General features: G+C 39.4%; 2 protein-coding genes across 3 annotated transcripts in view; one reads left to right on the forward strand and one right to left on the reverse strand.

Moving 5' to 3' along the window:
• st6galnac5a (ST6 (alpha-N-acetyl-neuraminyl-2,3-beta-galactosyl-1,3)-N-acetylgalactosaminide alpha-2,6-sialyltransferase 5a) overlaps positions 1-15014 on the forward strand; it is a 52927-nt gene extending 37913 nt beyond the window's left edge. The window contains exons 4-5 of one of the 2 annotated variants that reach the window (XM_017411056.3): positions 7849-7965; positions 13789-15014. In XM_017411056.3, coding sequence (XP_017266545.1) covers positions 7849-7965; positions 13789-14038 — 367 coding nt within the window. In that variant the 3' untranslated portion in view covers positions 14039-15014. The remainder of the gene's footprint in view (positions 1-7848; positions 7966-13788) is intronic. The other variant, XM_017411057.3, reaches the window with a different exon arrangement.
• Positions 15015-18132: 3118 nt separating this feature from the next.
• The window catches only part of pigk (phosphatidylinositol glycan anchor biosynthesis, class K), a 30823-nt gene continuing 24644 nt past the window's right edge, over positions 18133-24311 (reverse strand). The window contains exon 11 of the mRNA XM_017411055.3: positions 18133-19881. Within this exon, the coding sequence (XP_017266544.1) occupies positions 19765-19881 (117 nt within the window). The 3' untranslated portion in view covers positions 18133-19764. The remainder of the gene's footprint in view (positions 19882-24311) is intronic.

The following is a 24311-nucleotide window of genomic DNA, read 5'->3' on the forward strand; positions in this document are numbered from 1 at the left end:
GGCCACTTCAGCACTTTTTTTACATCCGGACCACACTAGAACTGGTCCAGCTCCAAAACTACAACACCTCACTGGTATTTGATAAAAAGGTGAAATCTCTGCTAAAACCTTGTGTTTTGAATCAACATTCATATAAACTAATTCATGTCATTGCAGTGAGTCATCATGGTTGTGCCCTGAGTCCAAATACATGTCATATACACATTCAAGTCACTTGTTTTAAATAAATGTTTCTATTTTAATTAAGTTTTGGTCTTCATTGTAACTGATGTGCAGGGGGACAATGAGTGGTTGACCTCAGGATTTTTTAAAGTCTGGCTACGGCCCTGGTTGGAACATATGTTGTGAATGACTGCCACGCCACGTTTTAGCTCAAAATCTGTAAAACGGACTGAGCTGAAGCTACTTTTGTGTTGGTTAATGTCAGTTAGCTGAAGCAGGGATGACTCCAACTGTTAACGCCAAGGTTTGAAACAACTACTACTGCTACCGCACCAAATTTTGTCTCAATATCTGTAGGATTTGCTGAGTTATAGACATTTTATGACGGCTTTAATGATGGCTGACTCCAAAAGTTGATAATTTCTAGATGCGCACCCAGTGATTGCCTTTCTCGAAGTTGTATGAAAATCCGTTCAGTGATTTGTGAGATATTTTGCTAACGGTGCAGACGACGCGACTGAACACACAGGCAAAAATAACATCTCCTGTCGCCGAAGGCAAAATGGCAGTAATGACTAAAGAAAATACGGCTCCGCTGAAAAAAGCATCACATCTGTGCGAATATGGAGATGCTCTTTGGAGAAATCCATAAAACAAAGACTTCCTTCATGTTTATCCTGCGAGGATGAGCTGCATCTGTTTTATTTACAACAGTGCTTTGTCTTGATTTTCTGGTGCCCATGTAGATTTAGTGCCTACAGAAACGAGATGCCTTTTGTTCACACTCTTGAATTTATTAAAAATATATGCACGTTCACATTTAGGTGGAAACGATGCTGCAGTCTAAAGACGAAACAGTTTAAGCTGCTTCAGGCCTGCAGACTCAGAGTCGACCGGTTTGGACCTAATAAACTCGGGTCAGACGGGGTGTTTATATCCTGACTGTGTGAGAAGACTTGGGGGGGGGGGAGCAGCTGCGGCTCAGGGATGAAGAGTGGTTTCTGTCAATTGCGAGGTTGTCAGTTCAATTCCAGCTCCCTTCACCAAATGTCAAAGTCGATCTGTGAATCGGTGTTTAAGTGGGTGAACAGGGCTTGCAGCGTAAAAGCATTTGAAATGATCGATAAGTCCAGAAAAATACAACAAAAACACAAATCATTTGACATTCACCCGATAAAATGCACGCTAAAACACATTTCTTTGTCTATATTTTGCATTATGCTAATATTTATTTAGTAACTGCAGCTGTTTTACTTCTATTGTATGGTTAGTACAAAAATCAAACAAAATAAAAAGTAGAGGGAATTGTTTTTGTAAGATGGACCAAACGTTTGCACGCTGAGGCAGGACTCAACTCGACCTCAACTTTGAATAAACCCATAAACTCACTTTGTGGTGTTTTGTCCCTGCTCCTGAATCACCCGGGACGGTCCAAAATCAAGTTGCAAACCTGCTTTTAGTCGTTAAGTGAAATGAAATGCCTTTACGTTACATACTTTCACGCAGAGGAGAAAAGAAAAACGTGCAGCTGTTAGCAAAAATGAAAGCAAAGTCGAAAGCAGAATGCAAAGATTGTTGCTTGTCGGGTACAGGAAAATCAAATAAAGGACAATTATTATTGCTGCTGTATTATTTTTCTCTCCTGTGGAGTGTGAAACAATGATGGGAGAGAAGCTGAAATCAGACAAAGTGGGCCTGGAAAAATGTAAGAAGCTCAAATTAGTAATCAACCCTTAATCCTGCAAAATCAACTCAGGTCAAACTCATTAAGTATAAACTCTGCAGACATAAAGAGCCTGCTTTAAAATAACCTTTAATCACTTTAGGAGAAAGTTTCATTCATTTCTCTCTCTTATTTTTTCATTTTTCAGTGAAGTGCATCTTCTAAGTCCTCACAGATAAAGTTGCTGTTTACACTAATTACACCTAATCCCTTTCAAATTATCTCCTATCAGTCACATGGCGACCATAATAATGAGCTCAGTGACAAAATTTCTGTTAATTAGGGGGAAAAAAGAAGCTTTAATCCGCAAAAAACACTTTTTTTCCCGTTCCCTTTGAGTTGTTTTAAAAATTCGATAGAAACTGTTAAATAGAAATGAGATTTTAAGATTTGGGCATTGTGATACAATTGAACTCCTCATTAAACAGGTGCTTTTGTTTCATTTACAATAAAAACACGAGGAGCAGCGCGGCTCCCTTTCGCGGGAATAAACGCCACATCCCAGCCGACGCCGCCCTCCAGTACTTTGCAGCCGTTGAAGCTAAGAGCTCGACATTTCACACCGAATTATTCATCCATACGCTCATAAACAAGGAAACGAGGAAGACTTCCTAAGTGAGATTAGGTGGCTTCTGACAATGGCCCCCATAGATCCACCGCAGATTGCTTTGTGACAAAACGTTGCGCTTAGAAGCTTCTAATTTGCAAAAGCGAAGCGTGTATGGATGTGTGTTTGTGCTGCTGTTATATTAAAACCCAGAGGCTTGTGTTGTGTACTTACACATCACAACAAATCAGCACATTGCAGACAACCTGGTCGCCGTCTTAATTAAATGAAAATGAGAAGTCTGCGCTTCAGCCTCAATAACATCCCTCGGAGTCGATGCTGCTGTTTGCTTCATGGGCAGATCCTAATAAAGATGATAGTTGGACAAGAGAGCATTGTCACTGTTCATTACACTGTCACTCAGCCGGCGCTCGCCGGTTGATTCAGGAGGTCTGCTCACGGCGAAGCCACAGAAAATAACTCCTCGTAGGCACATTTTTCCTGGAAACACAATCTCGGTCGGAAGGCTGAATCAGGGAAATGTCAAGCAAACATGGAGGAGGGGAGATGATGTTGCTTGATTGGTGGGGCTGAAACAAAACACGCCGCTCGTTATAATCACTGAACACACGTGTCAAAGGGCGTGGGACGCTGCTTAAAGAAAGAGTGCAACATAACTCTTTGTAAGCTTCTTAATTTGTAACCGTAAAGGATGAGTCCATATTTGCTATTATTTCTTCATTTTGAGATCTTGGGGAACGGGGTCAGGGGTCACCATGGGGTTGTGGGTTGGGTGGAAAGGGGGGGTTTACATAAACCTTTCTATTTCTATGTCTCATTCCACCTACTGTAATTATGCTGTACTCTCATTGCTCTTGTGGATGTAAAACAACTTAAAATAAAAACAATTGATCGCAAGATGTCAAAGGATAAGAGGCAGAATACTCTCTGCATAAAGTGGCTTTCACGTCCGTAGAACTTTTCCACATTTCGTTATTTTACAACCACAAACTTCAGAGTTTTTTACAGGGGTTTTTATGTTCTAACATACGTTTTCTGGCGTGTTCCTTGGTCTTCATGATGCTGTTTGTAACACGAGGCCTTCAGAGAACAGCTGCGTTTATACTGAGATTAAATTACACACAGGTCGACCGTTTACCAACCAGAAAAAAATGGGATTTTCTACAAAAACGCAGCTGATCGTCAAGAAAATAACACTTCTCAATTGGAGTTCATTACATATTAAGATCTGGACAAACCTTCTTACTGAATATGAACATCTGGAAAGCATTACATTCACGCAAAGAGATAATCTAGCTGAATTCATCAATATTTGGGACTCATTTTTGGAATTCCTCAAAACAGATTTAACACCGAATTAAACTCAAATTAAAATATCTATACTGACCAAATAAAACCACTTTCACTCACATATCCTTTAATTAAGTTAAGTTTAATTTTCATTAACCAGCTAATTAAATCATTAAATCAATTTTTGTTTTTCTTTCAGAATCAGTTTTTGGATATGCATCACAGATTATTGTTTAATCTCACATTCAAACAGACACATTTACTGTATTTTCTTGTACTTGCACTTTCTTTTTTTCTATTATTGCTTTTGATGTACCCCTGTTCCTAACACTTGTATTTTTTATGTGTTACATTAGAAAAATTAAAAATAAAATATGCAGTTGAGTGCTGAATGACTAAAATGTGTTAGAAGAACGAATAAAGGTTAAAACAAGCCGAACAAAAGCTAAAATCGCCAAAAAAAAGAAGCTATTAGCTAAAATTAGCAAACCTGTTGCTAAGCCTAAATTAGCAAAGGTGCAGCTGAAAGCTAAAATGAGCGAAACAGAAGCTAAAAGCTAAATGTAGCAGAACGGTAGCATGTACAGAAAAATTAAAATGGTGTGAAATAAATTGGGTGTGAATATAGTTAAGATTATAGTTAAGATGTCAACAAAACAAACAAACAAACAAAAGCATAAAAACATATAATAATAATAATAAAAAAAAAACGTAACCATTTTCACAAAAATATTCTGTAAAGAAAACAAAAGTGATGAAGTGGCTTCAGCTTTGTGTCTCAGATGATCCGGTCCAGTTTCATGTATGGTTCTGAAAAAGTCCCGGTATAAAATAAGCTGAAAACACTTATTTCCCCGCATGTTTGAACCAGTATGAACTGGGATCAGGACCAGTAAGTCCAACACAACAGAATGAGCCTCAGCCGAAGTCTTGGGTGGATTATGAATCAACATGCCTCCAGGCACCAGCATGGAAGAAAAAAAAAAAAAAAACCTCCCTGCTGCTCCGACAGAATAATAAAAAAAAAAAACAGACACCCACACTGAAACATCCACCGCCTGCCAAAATATAATAAATAAAAAAATGTAACAATTACTGGGATTTAACCCTGCAAATCTGGCCCTGTTCACACAAATGTTTTAACAAAACTAACTTTTTCTGCTGCCTTTGCATCTCTCATCCATAAACTGTGTTTTTAGCGAGAGATTTTTTTACAAATGCTCGTTTTAAAACGTTGTTTTCAGCGTGTCGTGTTGACAGAAACTTGGAGACACAGTAATCTAGCAGCCTGCTCCTCACGTAATCACTATCTGTGTGTTAAAAACTACAGCGACTACAGATCGAACATTTCCTGGAGGAAAACGTATCGCCTGCAACCTTTTAAACCAGATGTGTTTTCGGTAGCGTCTGTCTGTCTGTATGCAGGATTATTCAATAAGTTATGAACAAATTTTCATGAAATTTTCAGGAAATGGCAAACTTTATCGCATTTTTTGCCTCAGGTGGCCTTTAGTTTGATCAATATTGATTTTTCTGTCTTTGAATTTGTTTCCTTGCGGTCATTTATTTGTTTATTTTGTAGTAATTATATGCTTTTTGTGTCTATTTTACTGTTTTTGTCATTATCAAGCCTGAAAGTATGTTACTTTACAGCAGTTTCTTTGCATCTGTGCTCTTCTTTGTAACTTTCTGGTTGTTTTTCTTCGTGTTCACCTTTAATTTCTGTTTTGCTTCGTTTCTTTTCTCATCACCTAATGGGGAGCTTGCATCTCTTTGTGTTTTTTTTTTCAGGAGTCATGTGTTTGTGCCAAGTTGGCCCATATGTGACTCTTCATCACTCCAAATGAAATTAGTTTAGCTTGTTGCTACAATCATTTATCCTGATTAATGTGCTTATTCTCCCCTTCATGGAAAAACAGGCTTGCAGACTCATCCGTGCATTTTTATATCATACTCTGGCAAACAAACACAAATAATTCCTCTTTTCATTTTGTTTTTGTTTTATATCAATATGCTGCTTTTAAAGCAGTTTTTGTGATTAGTTAAATAAATAAAACTTTACTATTAGTGGAATAATACAGACGGTGCTGCTGTGTTGTAAATTAGTGAATTAGAAAACCTGATTTGATGCAGCAGGAGAAATTGTTTTTTCCTCCTGCAGCTCATTTCGTCTCATAAATCTTCACATATGGTGAGCAGCATGATGTTTGTGAATAAAACCAAACAATGATTCAGTGTGACAAAAAAAAAGTTCCAGGTTTTATTTCGTAATAATCCAGACGGTCGTAATTTTTATGCTAATAGGGGGAATGTGAATCAGATACTGCTGCATAAATATCTGCACCTGTTCCGATCGTCAGGATTCGTCTCTTCAGGCGTGATGAAACACGCAGCTGAAGCATCCTGAACGCGTTACATCAGCTCGCAGCCGAATGTCTTCACACCCGGGGTGGGAGCGAGCGCCAACACTTGGTTTTATCTCTTACTGTAATATTTATACACCGGTTTGTTTGAATTCTTGATTGTTGCAGAAGCGTTAAGACGTGGATCAGTCTTTGGCGTCCGGAGGACAAGGTTTTGATCAATTTGCGCGTCATTAAAAATGAATGGAAACTGTCATGATCGGCGTGGCAGAGGGACCCAAATGCGAGGACGTAATTGATTCAATCAAAAGATGAAATAACAAAATACATGGAACTCAAAAATGGACTTGACAACACAACAAAGTCTAGACATAAACAGCCCAGAGGGAAGGAAAAAGACTGCTTAAATCCAAGAGGGAGACAAAGAACCAGGGCTGATTACTGACAAGACACAGGTGAGGGGAGAGAGGACGCAGGAGACGAGGAAGGAAACAGGAAACAGGAAACAAGGGGAAGACTACACCTAACACTAAGAACACACAGGGAATAATAAAGCAAAACTAGAATACTGAAAATAAACAGAACTGTGATAAAACAGGAGACTGAACTAACAAGAGAAACCATGGAATAATAATAATAATACTTAACTCAAGGATCCAAAATGCAAAGTCCAAACAAAACTAAATAAACAGAGAACCTGACAGAAACACATTTTATCAGGAGGAAGACGGTTTTTTTACCTTATAACGAACCCAAAACGCCAGTGCCTCCCAAACTTTTCAGCTTCAGACCCATAAAATAACAGTGACAAAGGTGTGTGACCTCATCTGTTGGAGTTTAAATATCCAAAAAGTGCTGATGATTCGATTAAATAAGGGCTTAATGACTGTAATCGTTAATGGCAAACATTTGGTTTCCACTGCCTTGTTGGGACAGAAACAGCCAAAATCAAGAAAAAAACTACAGAAATCATGAAAACATAAACAATTTATACAATGTTTAACCTTTAAAATGTGACATTTAGTCTTTTTTTCTGCTTTTTTAAATTATTTTGTCTGTTTCTGTCCTGCATACACGAGGCAAAGAATGACTCGTTCTTTATTTTTCAGCTTTATCAAAGTCTGGTTGAATTAACTAAAAGAGTTTGGATTTCTGAAAAGGAAACAAATATTTGTTTTCAATCAATGGGCCGACATCCTCACACAAAACCTTTGTTTTCTTTTAATTTCCATGTTAAAATCGTACACTTTCACTGAAGCGGTGCATTTTTCACAACTCTAATCCCTTAAAAATAGATTGGAGTCAAATTGAAATGCGATTTTTTCTTTTTTTCTCTGAGAGCAATTATGCATATTTAAATGCAGAGAGATTTCCGATGTTAATATCAGTTTCTATTTATTAATAAAGCTTGTTTCTTTGCAGCCAGCTTGTGAATTTAACTGTCAGCAGAACATGGAGACCAAAGCTACTCTCTGATTAAGGGTTTGATTATTTGACAGGGTTGGTTTGTATCAGTCAATATCAAGGATGGATCTGTATTTTAATGAAGCTGTGGGGGGATCTGAATGATCGTGCAGTCAGGAAAATCAGCCTGTGTGTTAAGATAAATCTCTACCCTGTTGTGAAATATCGACGTGAGATTTTCTGAATATCTTTAATCAGGTAAAGTGAACGTTTCCTCTTCCTTCTGATGCAGAAAACCTCTCTAATTCTTATCATTTTCTCTCCTTTTTTTCCTTCAGGAAGATCTCAAACTCCTGGCTGAGCACCGGCTGGTTCACGATGACCATCGCTCTGGAGCTCTGCGACCGGATCGACGTGTACGGCATGGTGGCCCCGGACTTCTGCAGGTCAGACCGGTGAGCCGAGCGGCAACGACGGCTTGCAGCCAAACCAACATGCTCCGACTCTTAGAGCGCTTTTAGGCCGCCGCTTCAAAATTCATAGCAGCACGAGCGCCTGATAAGAAAGATTAAAACTGAAAAAAAAAGAAATCAGGCAGCTGATAATAGATTTCAGAGAGGCAGGAGTTGTTGGTGGAATACCTAAATTCACACCATGCTGGTTGACTACAAATAATACGCTGGAAATACTCGAGATGTGGAGAGAAAAGGTGAAAGAAACATCACTTCAGATAAAACCAGAGGCTGTTAACAAACAGTTTTATTTTTTGTTATTTTTAACCAACCATCTGTTAAACATCAGCTGCAGCTGAAGGCCAAGCATTCCCAGGAATGCATGTCGCCCGCCTGAGTTTTAGACTAAAATCGTCTTATTTTGAAAAGCGAGTTAAAGCTGTTTTGTTCAAACCTTGGAAATGATGTATCTGATGACCCTCAGCTGCTACTGCATCCAATTTTAGCTAAATGTTTCTGAAACTGACCGAGTTTGTCACTTTTTTCTCGGTTAAGTTGATTAGCTGTGGCAACCATCTTGAATAGGATTGACTCTCTAAGTCAGTGGTGTCCAGTCCTGGTCCTGGAGGACTTCCATCCTGCAGGTTTTAGTTGTTTCTCTGCTCTTCAGCAGGTCTTCAGATTCTGCAGAAGCCTGTTAGTCACTCAGTCATTCAGATCAGGTGAGTCACAGCAGAGAAACACCTAAAACCTGCAGGACAGCGGCCCTCCAGGACCAGGACTGGACACAACTGCCCTAAGTTAATCCGTTGATTACTTCTAGTTTTAAAGTTTTATTAAAACTTGTCCAGTTGTTTGTGGGATATTTTGCTAACAGACAGTTGACTCCGACAGTTCATGCTGAAGCACTGAGTATTTCTTGGAGTACAAATGTTGTGAATGACTGTCGGCTACAACCACACCAAGCTGTAGTTTTAGCCATTTTTTGTGTTTTACGAGTTGGCTGGGGCGGCCATCTTGAATCGGGTTAAATTTAAAAGTTAATCAGCTGTAGAGGTGCATCCAGAGGTTACTTTCTGAGCGTTTCTTTAAAATCCACCCAGTGGTTCACAAGATATTTTGCCCAACACACACAAAAACCATTATTGCCTCTTGTCTTTGCATTGGGTGATAACAACAAATAAAAGGTCATTTTTACCAACTATCTTCTAAATATCGGCTGTAACATTTAGTTTAAGCGCTTCCCTACATCCTTCACGTGAAGTCACACGTTTCCACATTTGTGCGACTACATTTTTATTTAGTTTATGCACAATTCGGCATTGCCCACAACATTTAAATGTTTCATTGACTGCAGCGGGGCATCAATAAAACGAACCAACGACCGAAAAACCCAACAGGTCGTCAGCTGCTGGGGGGAGGATGAGGTTACCGGCTGTTCAATCTAAACTCAGCCGAGAACGAAGCAAACACTGATTCATGACCTGGAACATGCATGAAGGATGCAGCCCGGAGCAAGGCCATTTTTCACTCAACTGACTCCTTTAAAAATAGGGTTTCAAGGTGAGGTGAAGGGATGAAACTTTATTAAATCTCTAAACGTATTTGCTCATCTGGTCAGGACAAAACACCTTAATATTCGTTACATCTGAAAGCTGCATCCTTTGGCTTTTCTGCACTTTTCTTGGAATCAAAACCATAAAATACTGAAATTCTCACTTCTAAAGTTTATGCTTAAACATGTTCAAATGATAAAACTGTTGAGGTAATTTCAGGGCATGGCACGACGGTGAAACAAAACTGGTGAAATAAAACTGTAATACTGCTAAGACCGGTGCAAACTTTGGAGAAATTAAACGTTACTCAAGATATCAAAAAAAGGAAAAAGTCAGGCAGAAACTACCAAAAACCTCAAATAGGAAATAAAAAAAACAGTTTTCTTTGAAATAAGTTGTTGTTAAATGATCTTTTTGACACTTTTTATTAGTTATCCATAAAACGAGATGAAGGGTGACGTGTAGAGCTGGAAACGGTGAAAAACGTAAATGTTTTTGTTCAGTGATAACAATTTTATGTGTTTTTATTTATTGGTGCACAGCACTTTAAATGACGGTGTTGTTTTAAACTGCTTTATAAAAGAAATTGTATTTTAACAACATTTAATGCAACATAAATGCAGGAAAATCATTGCGTTTTTAAATAAAACAAAATAAATGTTTAGAAAAGATGCATGTGTAAGGGGAGAAGCTGAATCTATTAAGCAGCTCTAAGTTGTTTATCTGAAGATTTAAAAGTATATTTTTGACACTTAAAGATTTCCTTTATGTTCTCTTTCTGTCTTCTTAAAATTACCCACATATTTTTAAATAAATTTACAATAAATACTTTCCAAATGAACAAATCACAGGAAATATCTGCAGCCACTAAAAAGCCCAAACTGTATTGAAAAAGTATAAAAACGTGTGAGGAATTATCTCCTTTTTGCTTTTGATTTCTAGTTGCTTTGCAGAAACACGCTGTGTACGATCACGGCGGTGCTTCCACGTTGCTCAAACAATAAAAAAAAACAAACAAACTGTGATTTCTGACCCTGCTTTGCTCGTGGCAGCCAGCCTCGTTAGCAGACTTTAACGATCTGATTTACAGTTCACGTCTCATTCATCTCAGCTGACGCTCTAATTGGACGGTTTTATCGAACAAGGAACACGTCTTATTAGATTTCTCAACAACAACAACAAAAAAAAAAGAAACAAACTCTTCAATGTCCAGTACATCCTTGAGCCGAGCTCTGATCGATTAGGGAATAATTTTTTTATTTTTGGGTCTATGAGTAAATCCAATCTCGACGGCCGTGAAAAGGGAACGCTGCTTCATTTCTTTGAGAAATTGCTTGTGGATTCTTAGCAATCCTTTCGGTTCTCATGGCAACTAAGGTCTGCAGATTTTACTCAAAGTCAACCCTCAGAAGATAGAAATGCACGTTTTTTTTATATCCTATTGTCAGACATGCTTCATAATACAAACAATAAATGAAACACAATGTAAGAAACATTCAGTATTCTCATTTTGTTGTGTTAAAATCCATAAGAGTTGTTTTTTATTGACGTCAGGCTGCTTTATCTTGGCCTTAATTCTCACTCACTGGTCAAGAATCTCAAAGATTAATTTCTGCTGTTTGGCTGCTGCTGACTTATCTAATTGTGATGCATTTTGTTCTAGTTTAAAGTTGTTTTTAAGCACAGAGGCTGGGTAATGTCCATAACTGAGTAATCACAGCTCAAACGTCTTCAACTAAAAAAATAAATAAACACAAAAAATTCAAATTAAGTCAATCTGTTTAGCAAGATATCTGAACAAAAGCAACAAAAGCCACAATGGTTGTCTGATTTTAGCTACAAAAGAAAGCTGCAATGCATAATTGTTTCCCGAATCAAAAAGAAAATTTGGTTTGAAAATCTCTCCAGTCCTGCGCTTGTCTGATAAATCTACATCTTAAACCAAGGAGCACGAACACAGTCGCCATCTGCATTTATGAGAAAATATAAACTTGAGAACAAATGTCTTCTGGCTACACACACACACTCAGACACACACATGCAAGCATTTTCGGAGTTGTGAATATTGTTGTCTTGACGGCTAAATCATCTCGCAAGATCAGTCTTGCAGCCTAAAATCTGTTTCCTCCCCAGTTTTGAGGTCCGAGTTTTGGCAGCGTGCCCAGAAGTGCAGGAACAAACGCAGGAAGATGAATAAATACGATGAGACAATGATGAATAAACGATGATAAACGACTGCGCGGACATGACTGATGGCGCTGAAAATGACGAAAATCGGCAGCTGACAAAACTGTGAATAATTTAAAAGAGTGTGACGAGATGACTGAAATTAATCACCTCTGGATTAATCTATCTATTTCACAAAAAAAAGATATTTGCAGCATTAGGATGACCTTTTTCCAGTTTAAAAACGGTTGAAAGTGTGTGCCTGTAGTGTCCGTTTTTTCCCCGTTTTCAACTTAAAAACCTCCATGTTTTCACCAGCTTCACGTTGGATTTAACTCATACCTTTAGTTTAGTTTTAACTTTATATTGTTGTGTGCGTTTTGACTTTGTATTTTTGTGTTCACGTGTTGTAAAGCACTTAGTATCGCCTGACTTTATGTTTAGGACCTCAGTCTAAAACATGAAGACTGAGGTAAAAGTGAGTGGAGGCTGTAAGAGATTTGCCAGCAGCTGCTTATTTACGCTACTTCTTGCAAGAAACACTCCTGTATGTTAGGTTTCTTCTGCTCATTTCTTTAAACTTTAAGACTGATAATATAACAGAGGTTCATTTGTAGGAAATTATACTATAAATACAAAATAGAAGAAATTGGAGGCATGCACCAAACTCTGAGAGACAGAGGCGGAATAATAATGTTTTTGCCTGTCTGTCTGTTAGCAAACACTGGATGAATTTTCATGAAATGTGCAGGAAGTAATCACTGAATGTACATCAACTAATTGCTTTAGAAGGCAACTTGATTCAACATGGCTGCCGCAGCCATCTGACCCGAGGGAACACAAAAAGGACTAAAATTTGGTGTTGCTGAAACTGAAACAAACACTGCTTTAAAAAAATAACCATTTTTAATGAGTTTTATTTGATTTTTTTTCATCTTATTTTTGCCTGCATCGAGCTCCAAATATCTCCAGTTATTTTAATCATTTAGCACTTGTACTTTAGTCCTTTTAACTTAATTATTCATCAAAAATACACAGACACCAAGCCCAGATCTGGGAAACGGGAGACAATAAAATCTGTATTCACTGGCAGACTGAAACATGGAACGAGATGTAATTTTATTAAATGTAATAAAAACAGGACGGCAGCAAGATATCCTCAGAAGTAACAATCCTTAAAGCTCATTGAGCTGCAGGAGGTCTAATGGTTGCACCAACATGACTGGTTTGAGCCTCACGTTAGCAGTATTTAGACTTATTTTCATCCCAAAATGCTCAGTAGGATCTCTCCCTCATCACACACACACACACTTTCTGCTGTCTCTGAGTCATCTCTGTCATCCCACTCCCTCCCCTGCTTCACTACCTTAGTCTAATTATCTTGGTAATTCTTATGTTGGCTGTTAGCGGGCCTTTTGGTACTATTAGAAAGTCTTTTGTACCTTTAGTTTCAGTTTATGTTTGCGTATTTAGTCTTCCTGAACATTTAGTTTAGTTTATCTTAGCTCATATTTTAGATATTGTTAGATTGTTAGATTCTTAATTTGTTTAGTTCAGCTTTAACTTTATCATGATTTCATTTAGATTATTTTAGCTACTATTTTGACTGTCTTAGCTCATGTTTAGTTTCATGATTTTATTTAGATTATCTTATATTTCATTTTGATTATACATGATTTATGTTTTTATCTGTATTTGATTCTGTACCTGATCGTTGTTTCTGTTGTAAAGCACTTTGGATCGCCTTGTTGCAGAAAAGTGCTATATAAATAAATTTCACTTCACTTCACTTATTTTCATCCCAAAATGCTCAGTAGGATCTCTCCCTCATCTTGAAATGAAAAGAAAGTGTGTGAAGTGTGAAGTGAAATTTATTTATATAGCACCTTTCCGCAACAAAGCGACCCAAAGTGCTTTACAACAGCAACAACAATCAGTTACAGAATCAAACACAGAAAACATTAAAAAAAAAAACATCAATCATGTATAACCTAAATGAAATATAGGATAATCTAAATAAAATCATGAAACTAAACCCTTCATGGTGTCACATAAACTCCAAGCAGCTCATGAACGTGTCACCTTCCTGGTTGTGTCTCTGCAGGGAGCCCCAGCACCAGTCCATCCCGTACCACTACTACGAGCCACGTGGCCCCGACGAGTGCGCCATGTACATCTCCCACGAGCGAGGCAAGCGCGGCAGCCACCACCGCTTCATCACGGAGAAGCGGGTGTTCGCCAGCTGGGCACGGACGTTTGACATCCACTTCTATCAGCCGGACTGGAGCCCCCCGCCTCTCCCAGCCAACCGGACGCTGGAAGAGACCACCCCCGCAGCTCCTAAGAACACGTGACTTATGCCGCAGGATGAAGGAAACGCTTTAAAGATTAACCTCAGAAAGGACGAAGGATGGCGAGCGCTGGCCTCGAGGAGCTGCTGGACCTCAAAGTCCCGCTCAACATTTTGTAGCTGCAGCTGCAGCCAGTGTTTTGTTCATGGAGGGAGGTGATCCGGCTCAGAGTTGTTTGAAAACCCTGTTGAATGAGGTTTTACACGAAGGCAGGATCATCAAACACTTTCCCGAAGCATGCATGCAGTGTGTTACTGTGGACCCTGCTGGTCTTTGTGCATATCTGAGTGTGTGTTCATTTGTTAACCAGAGGGATCAGAGAGGATACAAACCAGAGCTCAGCTTCTCCAGGAAGTCTTTGTTGGATGAAAAACCCTTACAGGATTCACCCATGTTACAGAAATATACCATTAAAGCACCGTAGCTCTGGAGACAACCTTGTCAGAATAATGTGTTAAATTTGACTGTTTGAAGGTGTGAATCATTACTTCAAATGTCACAATTCTGTGCTGTTTTTTAAAGATTGTAGAGGTCAGCTTGGATGAGATGCTGTAAATGCTTATCTCATGCAACAAAAGCCCCAATCCCTTTCAAAGCAGTTAAATAAATCACTCCTCTGACTTTCATTTAGTCTGCCTTCGAGGTGTATGCATTGTGAGCTCATCCAAGTCAAACTTGTGCTCTGCAGCACACCCACGATGACTGACAAGCGTGTGTAACCGTCTCCGGGATGTTTTATCTTGTGTGCGCACCTCTTTCAGCTCCGGACGTTTATATCATAAGTCTTTGTTGGCTCCTGTCAGCGGTTAATAGTGCAATTTATTTAACTACAAGCTGAATTTCCATGTAAAAGCTCAGCCATGTCACAGAAGACAAGTGCGAGATGAAGATCGAGAGCAGGGGCGCAGCAGCAGCATCCATCCTGCTATATTCATCCGCTGCTTCTTCTCTGAGCCTGATTCACCTCTCAGAGCGATGACACATTTTAGAAAAATGCTGTTTTTTTTTTATATTTTTTGTTTAACTGAGTGCATGATTTGTCACTCTTGCTCTGGTTTGTATTTTATGAGCTACATGTGGACTTCTCCTCTCCTTCATGAATAAAAATCAGGTGCCAGTCGGGGAAAAAAGTGATGACACGGTTATTTTAATGATACACGCTGTTGCTAAGTCCCTATTGATTTTTCTAACATGAGTAATGGGACATCAGAAGCTGTAAATCAAACGTATAAGTGCTCACCTCACTCACCGTAAACAGATATGACCCGGTTCATACTTTTGCTTAGTTTGAACTATAAGACATGTCATGATGATCCATAAAGACTGGGTCTAATTTAGGTAAGTTGCAAAGTGGTAAGTAATTAAATGTTAGTTAATTCTGGCTAAATGTATTACAGGTAGGTGTGGACAATTTTTGACCTGCAGTAGAGAGTAGTCAGAGCTGTTTCAGAGGCAGGAATAGGTTTTGTTATAACAGAATTAGTGTTTTTTTCCGTGTTCAGCCTTGCATCCACACAGGAAAGGCATTTTACGAGCCCCAAAACTGTGTTTTTTTTCCCAAAACAAGCTCCAGAGTGAAAAAAAATGTGTTGACAGAAAAAGATCAACTTTTTAAAAAGAAAACGATGTCAGAGCATCACCTCTGAGCTAATCGATAACCCAGCATGTGAGCTAACTGTGCACGCTCCACGCCTCGTTTTCCTTATTTTGGTTTATTTTTGATCAGCGTTACAGCACCACATACAGGCCTTACATGTTTTTATTTTAATAACTACTAAAAATGTATGAGAAGAGTTATCCAAAATCAGATGGGAGGACGTGGCCTAGAAAAATGTCACATTTTTTAAACAGAGCATCCCAAAAGTATTTTTCTACAATCCCAATGATACAGTTGCCTAAATTAACCTGGCCTACATAATGCGACAAAAATGGCTAAATAGATCAACCAATTTAAAAACGATTATTTGATCTGTGTTCTGCAAAATGAATAACCGTGCAGCTAATGCAGTTACCAGTTTGATGCGAAGTGAAAACGTGTCTCCTGCGAAGATAATTTGTTGGGTTTTTTGGGGGGAAATAATTTGCGCGGAGTGTATTAAGCGCCTGCCAATCAGAGGTGGCCCCAGAATAATAAGTGAGTTCCAAAACAAAACCAATCCGAGGCTGCGTACCTCACCCAGAGCTGAATAATAATAATAAAAAAACAACAAGATAACCCTGAATCCAGATCGGCATTAAAAATTAATCACTGTAAAGATGGGCCTGCTCTGCCTCCGGAGAGATTTCCTCACAAACTCATCCAGAACAGCAGGAAGAAATTAACCATCGAGATGAAAACGTTTGTATCAGGCAATAAACACGTTAATTCCTGCTCCTGTTTTACATTTTAACAGGAGGATCTTTGGGAATTGTTTAGATTTTTAAGCAAATTTAATCCCCGATCCTTGAAAGGCGAGGACTGGGATCAGCAGGTCAGACTCGGCGTAAGACCGCGTTCAGCATCAGGTCTTCCTCTTTGGAGAAAAAGATACTAAGAAGCTGCAGCCCTGAACTCGCTGTGGATGTTTGTGCCCCTTTCTATGAGCAGACGAAGGCCACAGAACAGTTCTCTTTCAAAATCTCAAGAATTTGTGAAAAAAAAAAAAAGAAATCTCCAAAAGTCCCGAAGGCGTCTTCTTCAAATGCAATCATTTATGAGGAATAATATAAACTTCAAATGATAAAAAAGAAAAAACAGCACATGGGGGAAAAAATGAAATAAAAACAGAAAAACAATCGAAGCAGCAAATGTTCGCTTGATACACATTAATTAGAATTAAAATCAACATTTTTTTATGTATTCTCAGTCTTCAGTCAGTTAGGACACGTTTGGGATGTATGCCGCTGTAAATCCTGTAAATAATTTGCAAATTTATCTAAGTTTAGTTACTAAATGACTAACTCATGTCTCGCTTCGGTTGTAATATTTTCTCTTTTTTTGTTTTTAATCAGTCACAATTTGATTTCATAGGCAACAAATTTTTTTTTGTTTTTGCACTTTCTGGCTTTCAAACTGAGCTGCAAAGGTTTTGACACCCATAACGACTGATTATTTAAAGAATTTATGTGAATTTTGTTCTGCAACACAAAAGCAAGACCCTGAACTATGTGCAAGAAAAAATTAATAAATAAAATTTAAGAATCCTTGCAAACGTTTCAAGACATTCTGCAAACTCCTGCGCGTGTCGTTCACAAACAGTAGCAACACAGTGACACAGATTAAAGGTTTTTCTCTACACATTTAGCTTTTTGTTCAGTAAATTTAACATCCTGATAATAAAATCCATCAGTTCACTGATTATTGTAACAAGTCTAATCAAAGACTTAAATCTTCCCTCCAAACTGCTCAGTGTGAAAATCTTTAAATTTAGCAGGATCCCACATAAAGTAGAAGCCACAGCTGGTTTACTTGTAAAAAAAAAAAAAGAAATAAAGGAGAAGTCAATGTTTATGTGCTCAGATAGTGCCGGGGTCTGAGCAACCTGCGTGATCTTTACAAATCATCGTGGCCGACATTTCAACCCGAAACCTCATTTCCTCCTCGGAGACTGCTGCTCCAATATCACCGGTTCGTCCCCAGTGAGCCGGGTGCGACAGATACTGATCTTTATTAGCATAAAGAAACCATAGCGACAGCGGAGCGTCTCAGAGCCAGGCGGAGTATTTTCCCTTCCATCTGCTGAATGGGAACAAGAATAACACAGGACACGGCGTCCGCTCTCAAGTGGGTTTAGGATCAAACCGTTTCCATCTGAGGCGCGGCGGGTTTAAGTTATATTGTCTCCGCTGCCAGGCAGGTGCAAACTGAATGTAAGAGGATATACAAGTGGCTGTTCACCTTTATGTGAAATACAAGACCGGGAGAGAAAGATGACTGGATTTAAAAGCCTCCACGGATCGTTTGAAATGTTTCCCAGTCTTCAACTCGAGCTGTACTCAATCCAAGGATGTCTTTGTAGCGTTAAAAAAAGGCTTAAACTGAGAAGTCAGTAACGCATACATTCAAGGTTTAGACCAGCCGAAGCAGATCTCAAATGTTCGAGAGTAATTATTGAATCTTAAACAAACCAAACAGATAATTTATTCTGTGTTTTAAGACAAGAAACAAAAACACGGCGCTTGCCGTTTCCGAAAAAAGGGGAGAAAGTGGGATAAGATTACAGGAAGTAAGAAGAACACATGAATAAGGGAGAAGGGGGAAAAAGTGTTTGCATAAATAATGTATAAGAAAAAGGTACAAAGTGGGGCTGACGTAGCAGCTGCCGTTCGGTACATATGGTTTCATTTCCAGCTCCATCCATTTTCCGTTTCAGCCGCGAGGTAGATTGGCAGCAGGCAGCCGATGGGCGGTCCTCGCGCCGAGCGGCGATGATAAACTACCACCAGTTCGAGCTTTATACCTCGAGGATCAATCATCCACAACCCCTCTAAACAATGAGCCTAATGCAGAGTGGTTACACAAGGTGAGGAGGGGCAAAGAAAAAACAAACACCCAGGAAAGGAAAGGAGATTCAGCCGGGTCAGGTTGGGGTTTCACCTGCTTACTGCAGCTGGAACACTTTGGAAAAAGCTGTCCATCACCCAGAAAACAATCAGCAGCGCACATGGCAGGGGAGTTAATGGGCATTTCCACATGGAGAACAGTTTAGTGCCTGGGAAAGTGAATAGCTTCATCGTGCGCAATAGGATTATGTGCGATTGTTATCTTTCGCGGGTGTGATGCGGCGGTCAAGGAGTGTAATGTATACGAACAGGGGGAGACATTAAACTGTAATCTCTCCACAGCGCTCCGCTCTCACAGCCAATCAAGCCGGCTCTCATTGCATGTTTTTTCTTTTTTCCCTTTCTGACCCAGCAGACATATTGAGTAGCACTTAAACAAATAGGCTGCTGCTGCTGAAATATGCAGAGCAGCGCGCTCTCCAAGTAAATTAAATTATCTGCACGCTCAGTTCAGTGCATTTTAAAATGTATCAATGCGACCGCGGGACGGTGACACAAACCTCAGCGTATGACACAAATAAATATATCTGCACACATCCTTGCAAAACAAAACACAGAATAATTATACAGTGGATTTTTGATGCTTGGCTGCACAGTTAAATGGAAAATAAAGCAACATAATTTCATATTAACAAAGATAATCATCCTAAATGTTTAAAAAAAAAAGGCACCAAATGTTTTGTGCAGCTTCCTGCAAATCAGTAGTTGTTGTCGTACATGTCCCCACTTTCAGGACTGTAGAGGTAGTAGCTCTCTGGGCTGAGAACAGCTGGTGACCAGCATTGCGAAGGGAGTCTCCAGAATGTCTCAAAACATTCAAAGGAGTTCTCAAGGTGTGAATAAAGTGAGCTGAAGTGAGCACGATGCAGGAGGAGGTGGGCAATGAAATGATGTGCGCAGCCAAGAATAGAGTTTTGCAATTTGAGCAAAAATAAGCTACAGTTTTCCAACACAGGCTGCACAAAACATCGCCGCAAGGCTTGCTGGCCCTCTGTTATCAAATACTCAGAATTCAGTGAGACTGCAATGGAAGATTTTCTCACTGTATCGAGTCGCCAACTAGTCTCCAACAGTTGCAGCCCAGTGAGATAACACCTTAAGCCTGTCACAAACTGCACCCGAACCCCAAAAACCCTTCAGTAAAGACCGTCGGTCCTCAGATGTCCAGCTGTGCGAGCCCCAAGCCCTCAGAAGATGTGTTTGAGATGCTTGATGCCGTAAGTCTTGAAAAACACCAGAAGGATTAAAGTCCACAGGCCCAGGATGAAGCCATCAGGAGGATGCCAGTCTTTCTGCTTTGGTTTCTGTGGGGGGGGAGGCGGGTGAGGAGAGGTAAGGTGAGGTAAGGAGGAGGGAAAGCAGAGGGGATCGGGTGAGATTGCAGTTCAGTAATAGTGTGTATATTTCTCCTGTTGAGGCCACCGCTGATTGTTCTGTCATTCACACAGGCAGGCAGCCACAGAATCACACACACACTCTCTTTATCTCTTCAAACACTTGATGCGCACACACACACACATCATGTCTCACACACACGAACACAGAAAGGTTCACACAGAAAGCGGCTGGCGGAGCTCATCAGCACACCTCCCCCGTCTTGTGTTTGTCCCATTCACTGCCACATCATCACTTTGTGTATGATTATACTTTTAAATCTCGCTCATATTAAACATGCAACTCACAAGTAGCACATTTATATGCTAATGCGGCAGCTATATTCTGCGGAGAGGTGAGATTTAACCTCTAAAACATCTTCCAAACTCTTCTGCCAGCAACAAAGCTACAGACGCATTTTGAGGATGTACAGAAGGGATCTCTGCTATCCTTTGCTGCACAAGCTGCCATTATCCAGACGAGAACTCCCCCAGCCTGACCAGGCAAAGCCAAAACCTACTGTACATATAACTGCATCACAGCAAAGCTGCTACACGAGAGCTACAACAGTACCCAGAGGACATCATCTTCTAAAGGACATTCCTGCTGCAGCAGAAGATGACAAAAGTCTTCAAAACTCATGCCGTTTGTCAAAAGCCATTTCATTTCGAGTCATAATGAAGCACAACCTCACAGGTCAGGAACAGACATAAATGGCGTCACTGACAATCAGAAATCCAGGCAAGAATTAGTGATAGTTCTGCAGCCGTACAAGCACGCTGCATTGTGTCTCGGTTCTACACATTTTTTTTTTGTATTCAACTAAATGAGCCGCTCTTATTCTGTCACATAACACCAATTTTCAGAACAAAGAAATCTAATTATACCATGCGCAACCTGCCCAACAACAGACAGACAGAATTAACCGTTCTCGGTGAAAATACTCAAGCATCTATTGAGCTTGATGCTGATTATCAGAAAGGGAATAAGCAGAGGGCACGGCTGATTGAAATGTTGAATCACCTTTGTGCTCTTATATTTAGTTTGACCTGATACTTCTGAGTTTGGTGAGAATTTTGGACTGTTTCACAGAGTCGATATCATTATGCAGCTCACAGCACAATGATATTTAGCTCTTTTCTTGGAAAAAATGGCTAAAAATATATATATATTTGTGATTTTAAAAAAGAAAACTGCTGATATTGAACTACATTTATCCCACAACACATATTTACAACAACTGATGGGTTTTGACTGCTGGCAGGTCAGTTTAAAAAGCAAATTATAGAGGAATCCTGGAGGACAAGCTGAAGGTGTCTCCAGAAGGACTGTTGTAGCTCAGTCTTTCCCATCTCACCTGCTGAAGCTTGGACCTCCTTCAGAGAGATCACAGGCGTCAGCCGCTCAGTTTGTGAGGACATCCTGCTTCTTGGTAGGTTTACACATGTCCCATATTCCTTCCATTTCTTAATAATGGATTTAACAGAACTCCTGGAGATGTTTAGGGCCTTGGAAACCCTTTTGCATCCATCCCCTGGCATGCACTTTTCAGTAATCTTATCTCTGAGTTGAATTAGGACAGTCAATCTCACTTTCTTTATGTTGCATATTTTTAGTTGGCATTCCTTTGTAGAAATCTGATTGCACTGTCTTTAAAGATGTTATTTATTTTTGGTCAAAAAGGTTAATTGATATCGATCATGTCTGATGTATAAAAACATCAAAAGCGTAAAACATCTACGAGGGTAAACACCATTTATAGTCACTTTATGCATCAGCCTTCACAAATGAGAAGTGCATTTTAAAACCTCGGAGTACTTTACAATTGTGAACACAACCAGAAATCACTGCATTATAGTCTGCACACTTGGGGTAACAAGTTAAATTGCCAGGCAGACAGAATATTTCATTGAATCATGATGACTCACTGGTACTATATTCAGTTTTTGAAAAAGTCCAATTGCCTTCCAATTTCACTCAAGTAGGCATTCTCGTATTTTGCTGAATTTTCCCCTTTACCCGAGAGGCAAGGACTGCTGATTTGGCATATGTAGAGAGGAATCCTCTGCTATATTTGTGTGCACATATAAATGAGAGGCTGGCATGGAGGACTGAAGCCTGTGCTGAATGACCAGCGTCTGAAATTACCATCTACTGAGAATTAAACGCCAGTAAAATCTGGCTTCGGCAACTAAAGGGAGCCCTGAATGTGACAGTAACAATTAAACATTTGTTATTGTCACGCTGTCTGTCAACCAGTCAAATAAAAGCTAACAATAACTCAGTCTTAAATAGACTTAAGTAGTTGACAGTAATGTTTTACTGAGTCTCATCTCAGTTTGCAGAAAACTAATCATGCACCAACTAATCACTAAGCACTAAAAAGTTTACAAAGATTACACCGTGTCAAAATCAAGGCCCGCAAGCCAGATCCGGCCCTTTGCAACATTTTATCTGGCCGCCAAGATAACGTTGAAATTTAATCAGATCTGTCCCTCCAGTTTACAGTTCGAGTCTGTCGCTTCTCGTTTCGTTTAAAAATCTGAGCCTGTTTAGTCGTCTTGTGACGGTTTCTTTGAAGCCAATAAAAACAAGTTTTATTTCTCAATAACCTTTGACTTTGACGTGGAAGGAGCAACAGAGAGCATGAAATGTGAACCGATCAAACTCTCGTTGATGAACTCGCAACAGAGAAACGATACCAGGTACCTGACTCGAGCTGATGTGAATCAGAGAAACGGAGAGTCTGCTTTAATGCATGTCGTCTTTTTCTGTCTTTTCTTCTTGTTTCAAAGTTAAATGTTCGTAGCCGTACGAGTGGATTTTTGTTTCGAAGGAGAAAAATTAATGAGAAGGCATAAAAAATGCAGGCTAATGATGTGTCTTTTTAAAGTTCACTTTATTCTTCTTTGTACATTAAAGTCTGTTTCTTCTAAATTCTATATAGTATGTAACTGGGAGAAGGTATTTGATGTTTCTATATGAAGGATTTGACAAATTACATCTAAAACCAGGGTTAATTTATGTATTTTTTTCAATAAATATTGATCGAGATCGACCTTTGGCTAGGACTAAGTTTTGCATTTTGGCCCATGTATTCTTTATGTTCTCGATTCATGATTATTACTTGCTCAGGCTGGTAAAATTATTGTAAGTTATTAATAGTTGAACAACTCTTAGTGAGGCAAAAAGTGTGTGTGTGTGTGTGTGTGTGTGTTGGGGCCTCTGTGTAAACCCTTTGTGTCTTTTCGGGGCTGTCACTTTAATCCAAACCTCATGTCGTGTGACGATGTTGCCAATTTCCAGCGTGGAGAGGCTGAGGACAGCAGTAAAAATTGGATTACGTCTGACTCCCCAATTTATTTAACAGCTCAATCAAGTCAAATCAATAGAGCTCCGCTGCCATCCAGAATGTTAAAGCGCCGCAGCGTCGAAGGCAGGAGCAGCTTTGGACGGAGTCGCAGCTGGAAGTTGTTCAGAACCGCCGATTTAAAGTTGCACTGACACCGACTTGAATGTTTTGCTGATTATTTTTTTAATGTTGGATGGTTGCATCCAAAAGGCAAACAGAATCAGATCTGAAGAAGTAATTAAAGTTCATTCAGGCACAGAAACGAGCAGTTTTAAACGTGTGTTTCACAAATATTTTCAGGATTCTTCTAATAATGAAATGTGGATCTCATCAAGCAAGTTGTGGGCACCTTTTCTACATAAAGAATTAAATAAGGACGTTTGAGGAGTTCCAATAAAGGCCTTTTGTGATTGATGATGATCAGGGGTCACATAGTTCAGTCAACTCACCACTTCTGTTGGTTTAATTCAGTCTCAGTAATATAATTTCCATTACAGAATTACGATGAGGCCGTACGGTGTTCGAGTTTATTAAACACTACCAGTTTTATTAGAGACCTAAAGAATGAACACTCCTTCTGAAACATGATGCTGAATGTGGTTTCTAAAGAGAAGAATTTCACTCCTTTTAAACTGCTGAATAAGAAGCTACAAATCAAAAAGACAACTTCACAATTTTCCTCAATAGGTGTTAAAAGGAAAAGCTCGAAAAGCAGAGATGGTTAACTCCCCTCCGGATCGATTCCTCATTTGATTAAAAGCAAGAAAGTATTTCGTTCCCAGTCGCTCCACCGCAAATCATATAAAGCAGGTAAACAATGAACACATGAGAAATAAATAAGCACTGTGTCCATGTTTTTCTGCTTTGGAAGCACTAAACACACCAGGGAACAGAACCAGGAGAAGAACAGAAGAAAGAACATTGTCATTCCTTACGTTGCTGGAGTATCCGAGAAACTCAGAAGGATTTTCTCCAAACACAACATCCCAGTACATTTCAAACCCAACA

Source organism: Kryptolebias marmoratus, linkage group LG20 (genome assembly GCF_001649575.2).
Source record: "Kryptolebias marmoratus isolate JLee-2015 linkage group LG20, ASM164957v2, whole genome shotgun sequence".
Taxonomy (NCBI): Eukaryota; Metazoa; Chordata; class Actinopteri; order Cyprinodontiformes; family Rivulidae; genus Kryptolebias; species Kryptolebias marmoratus.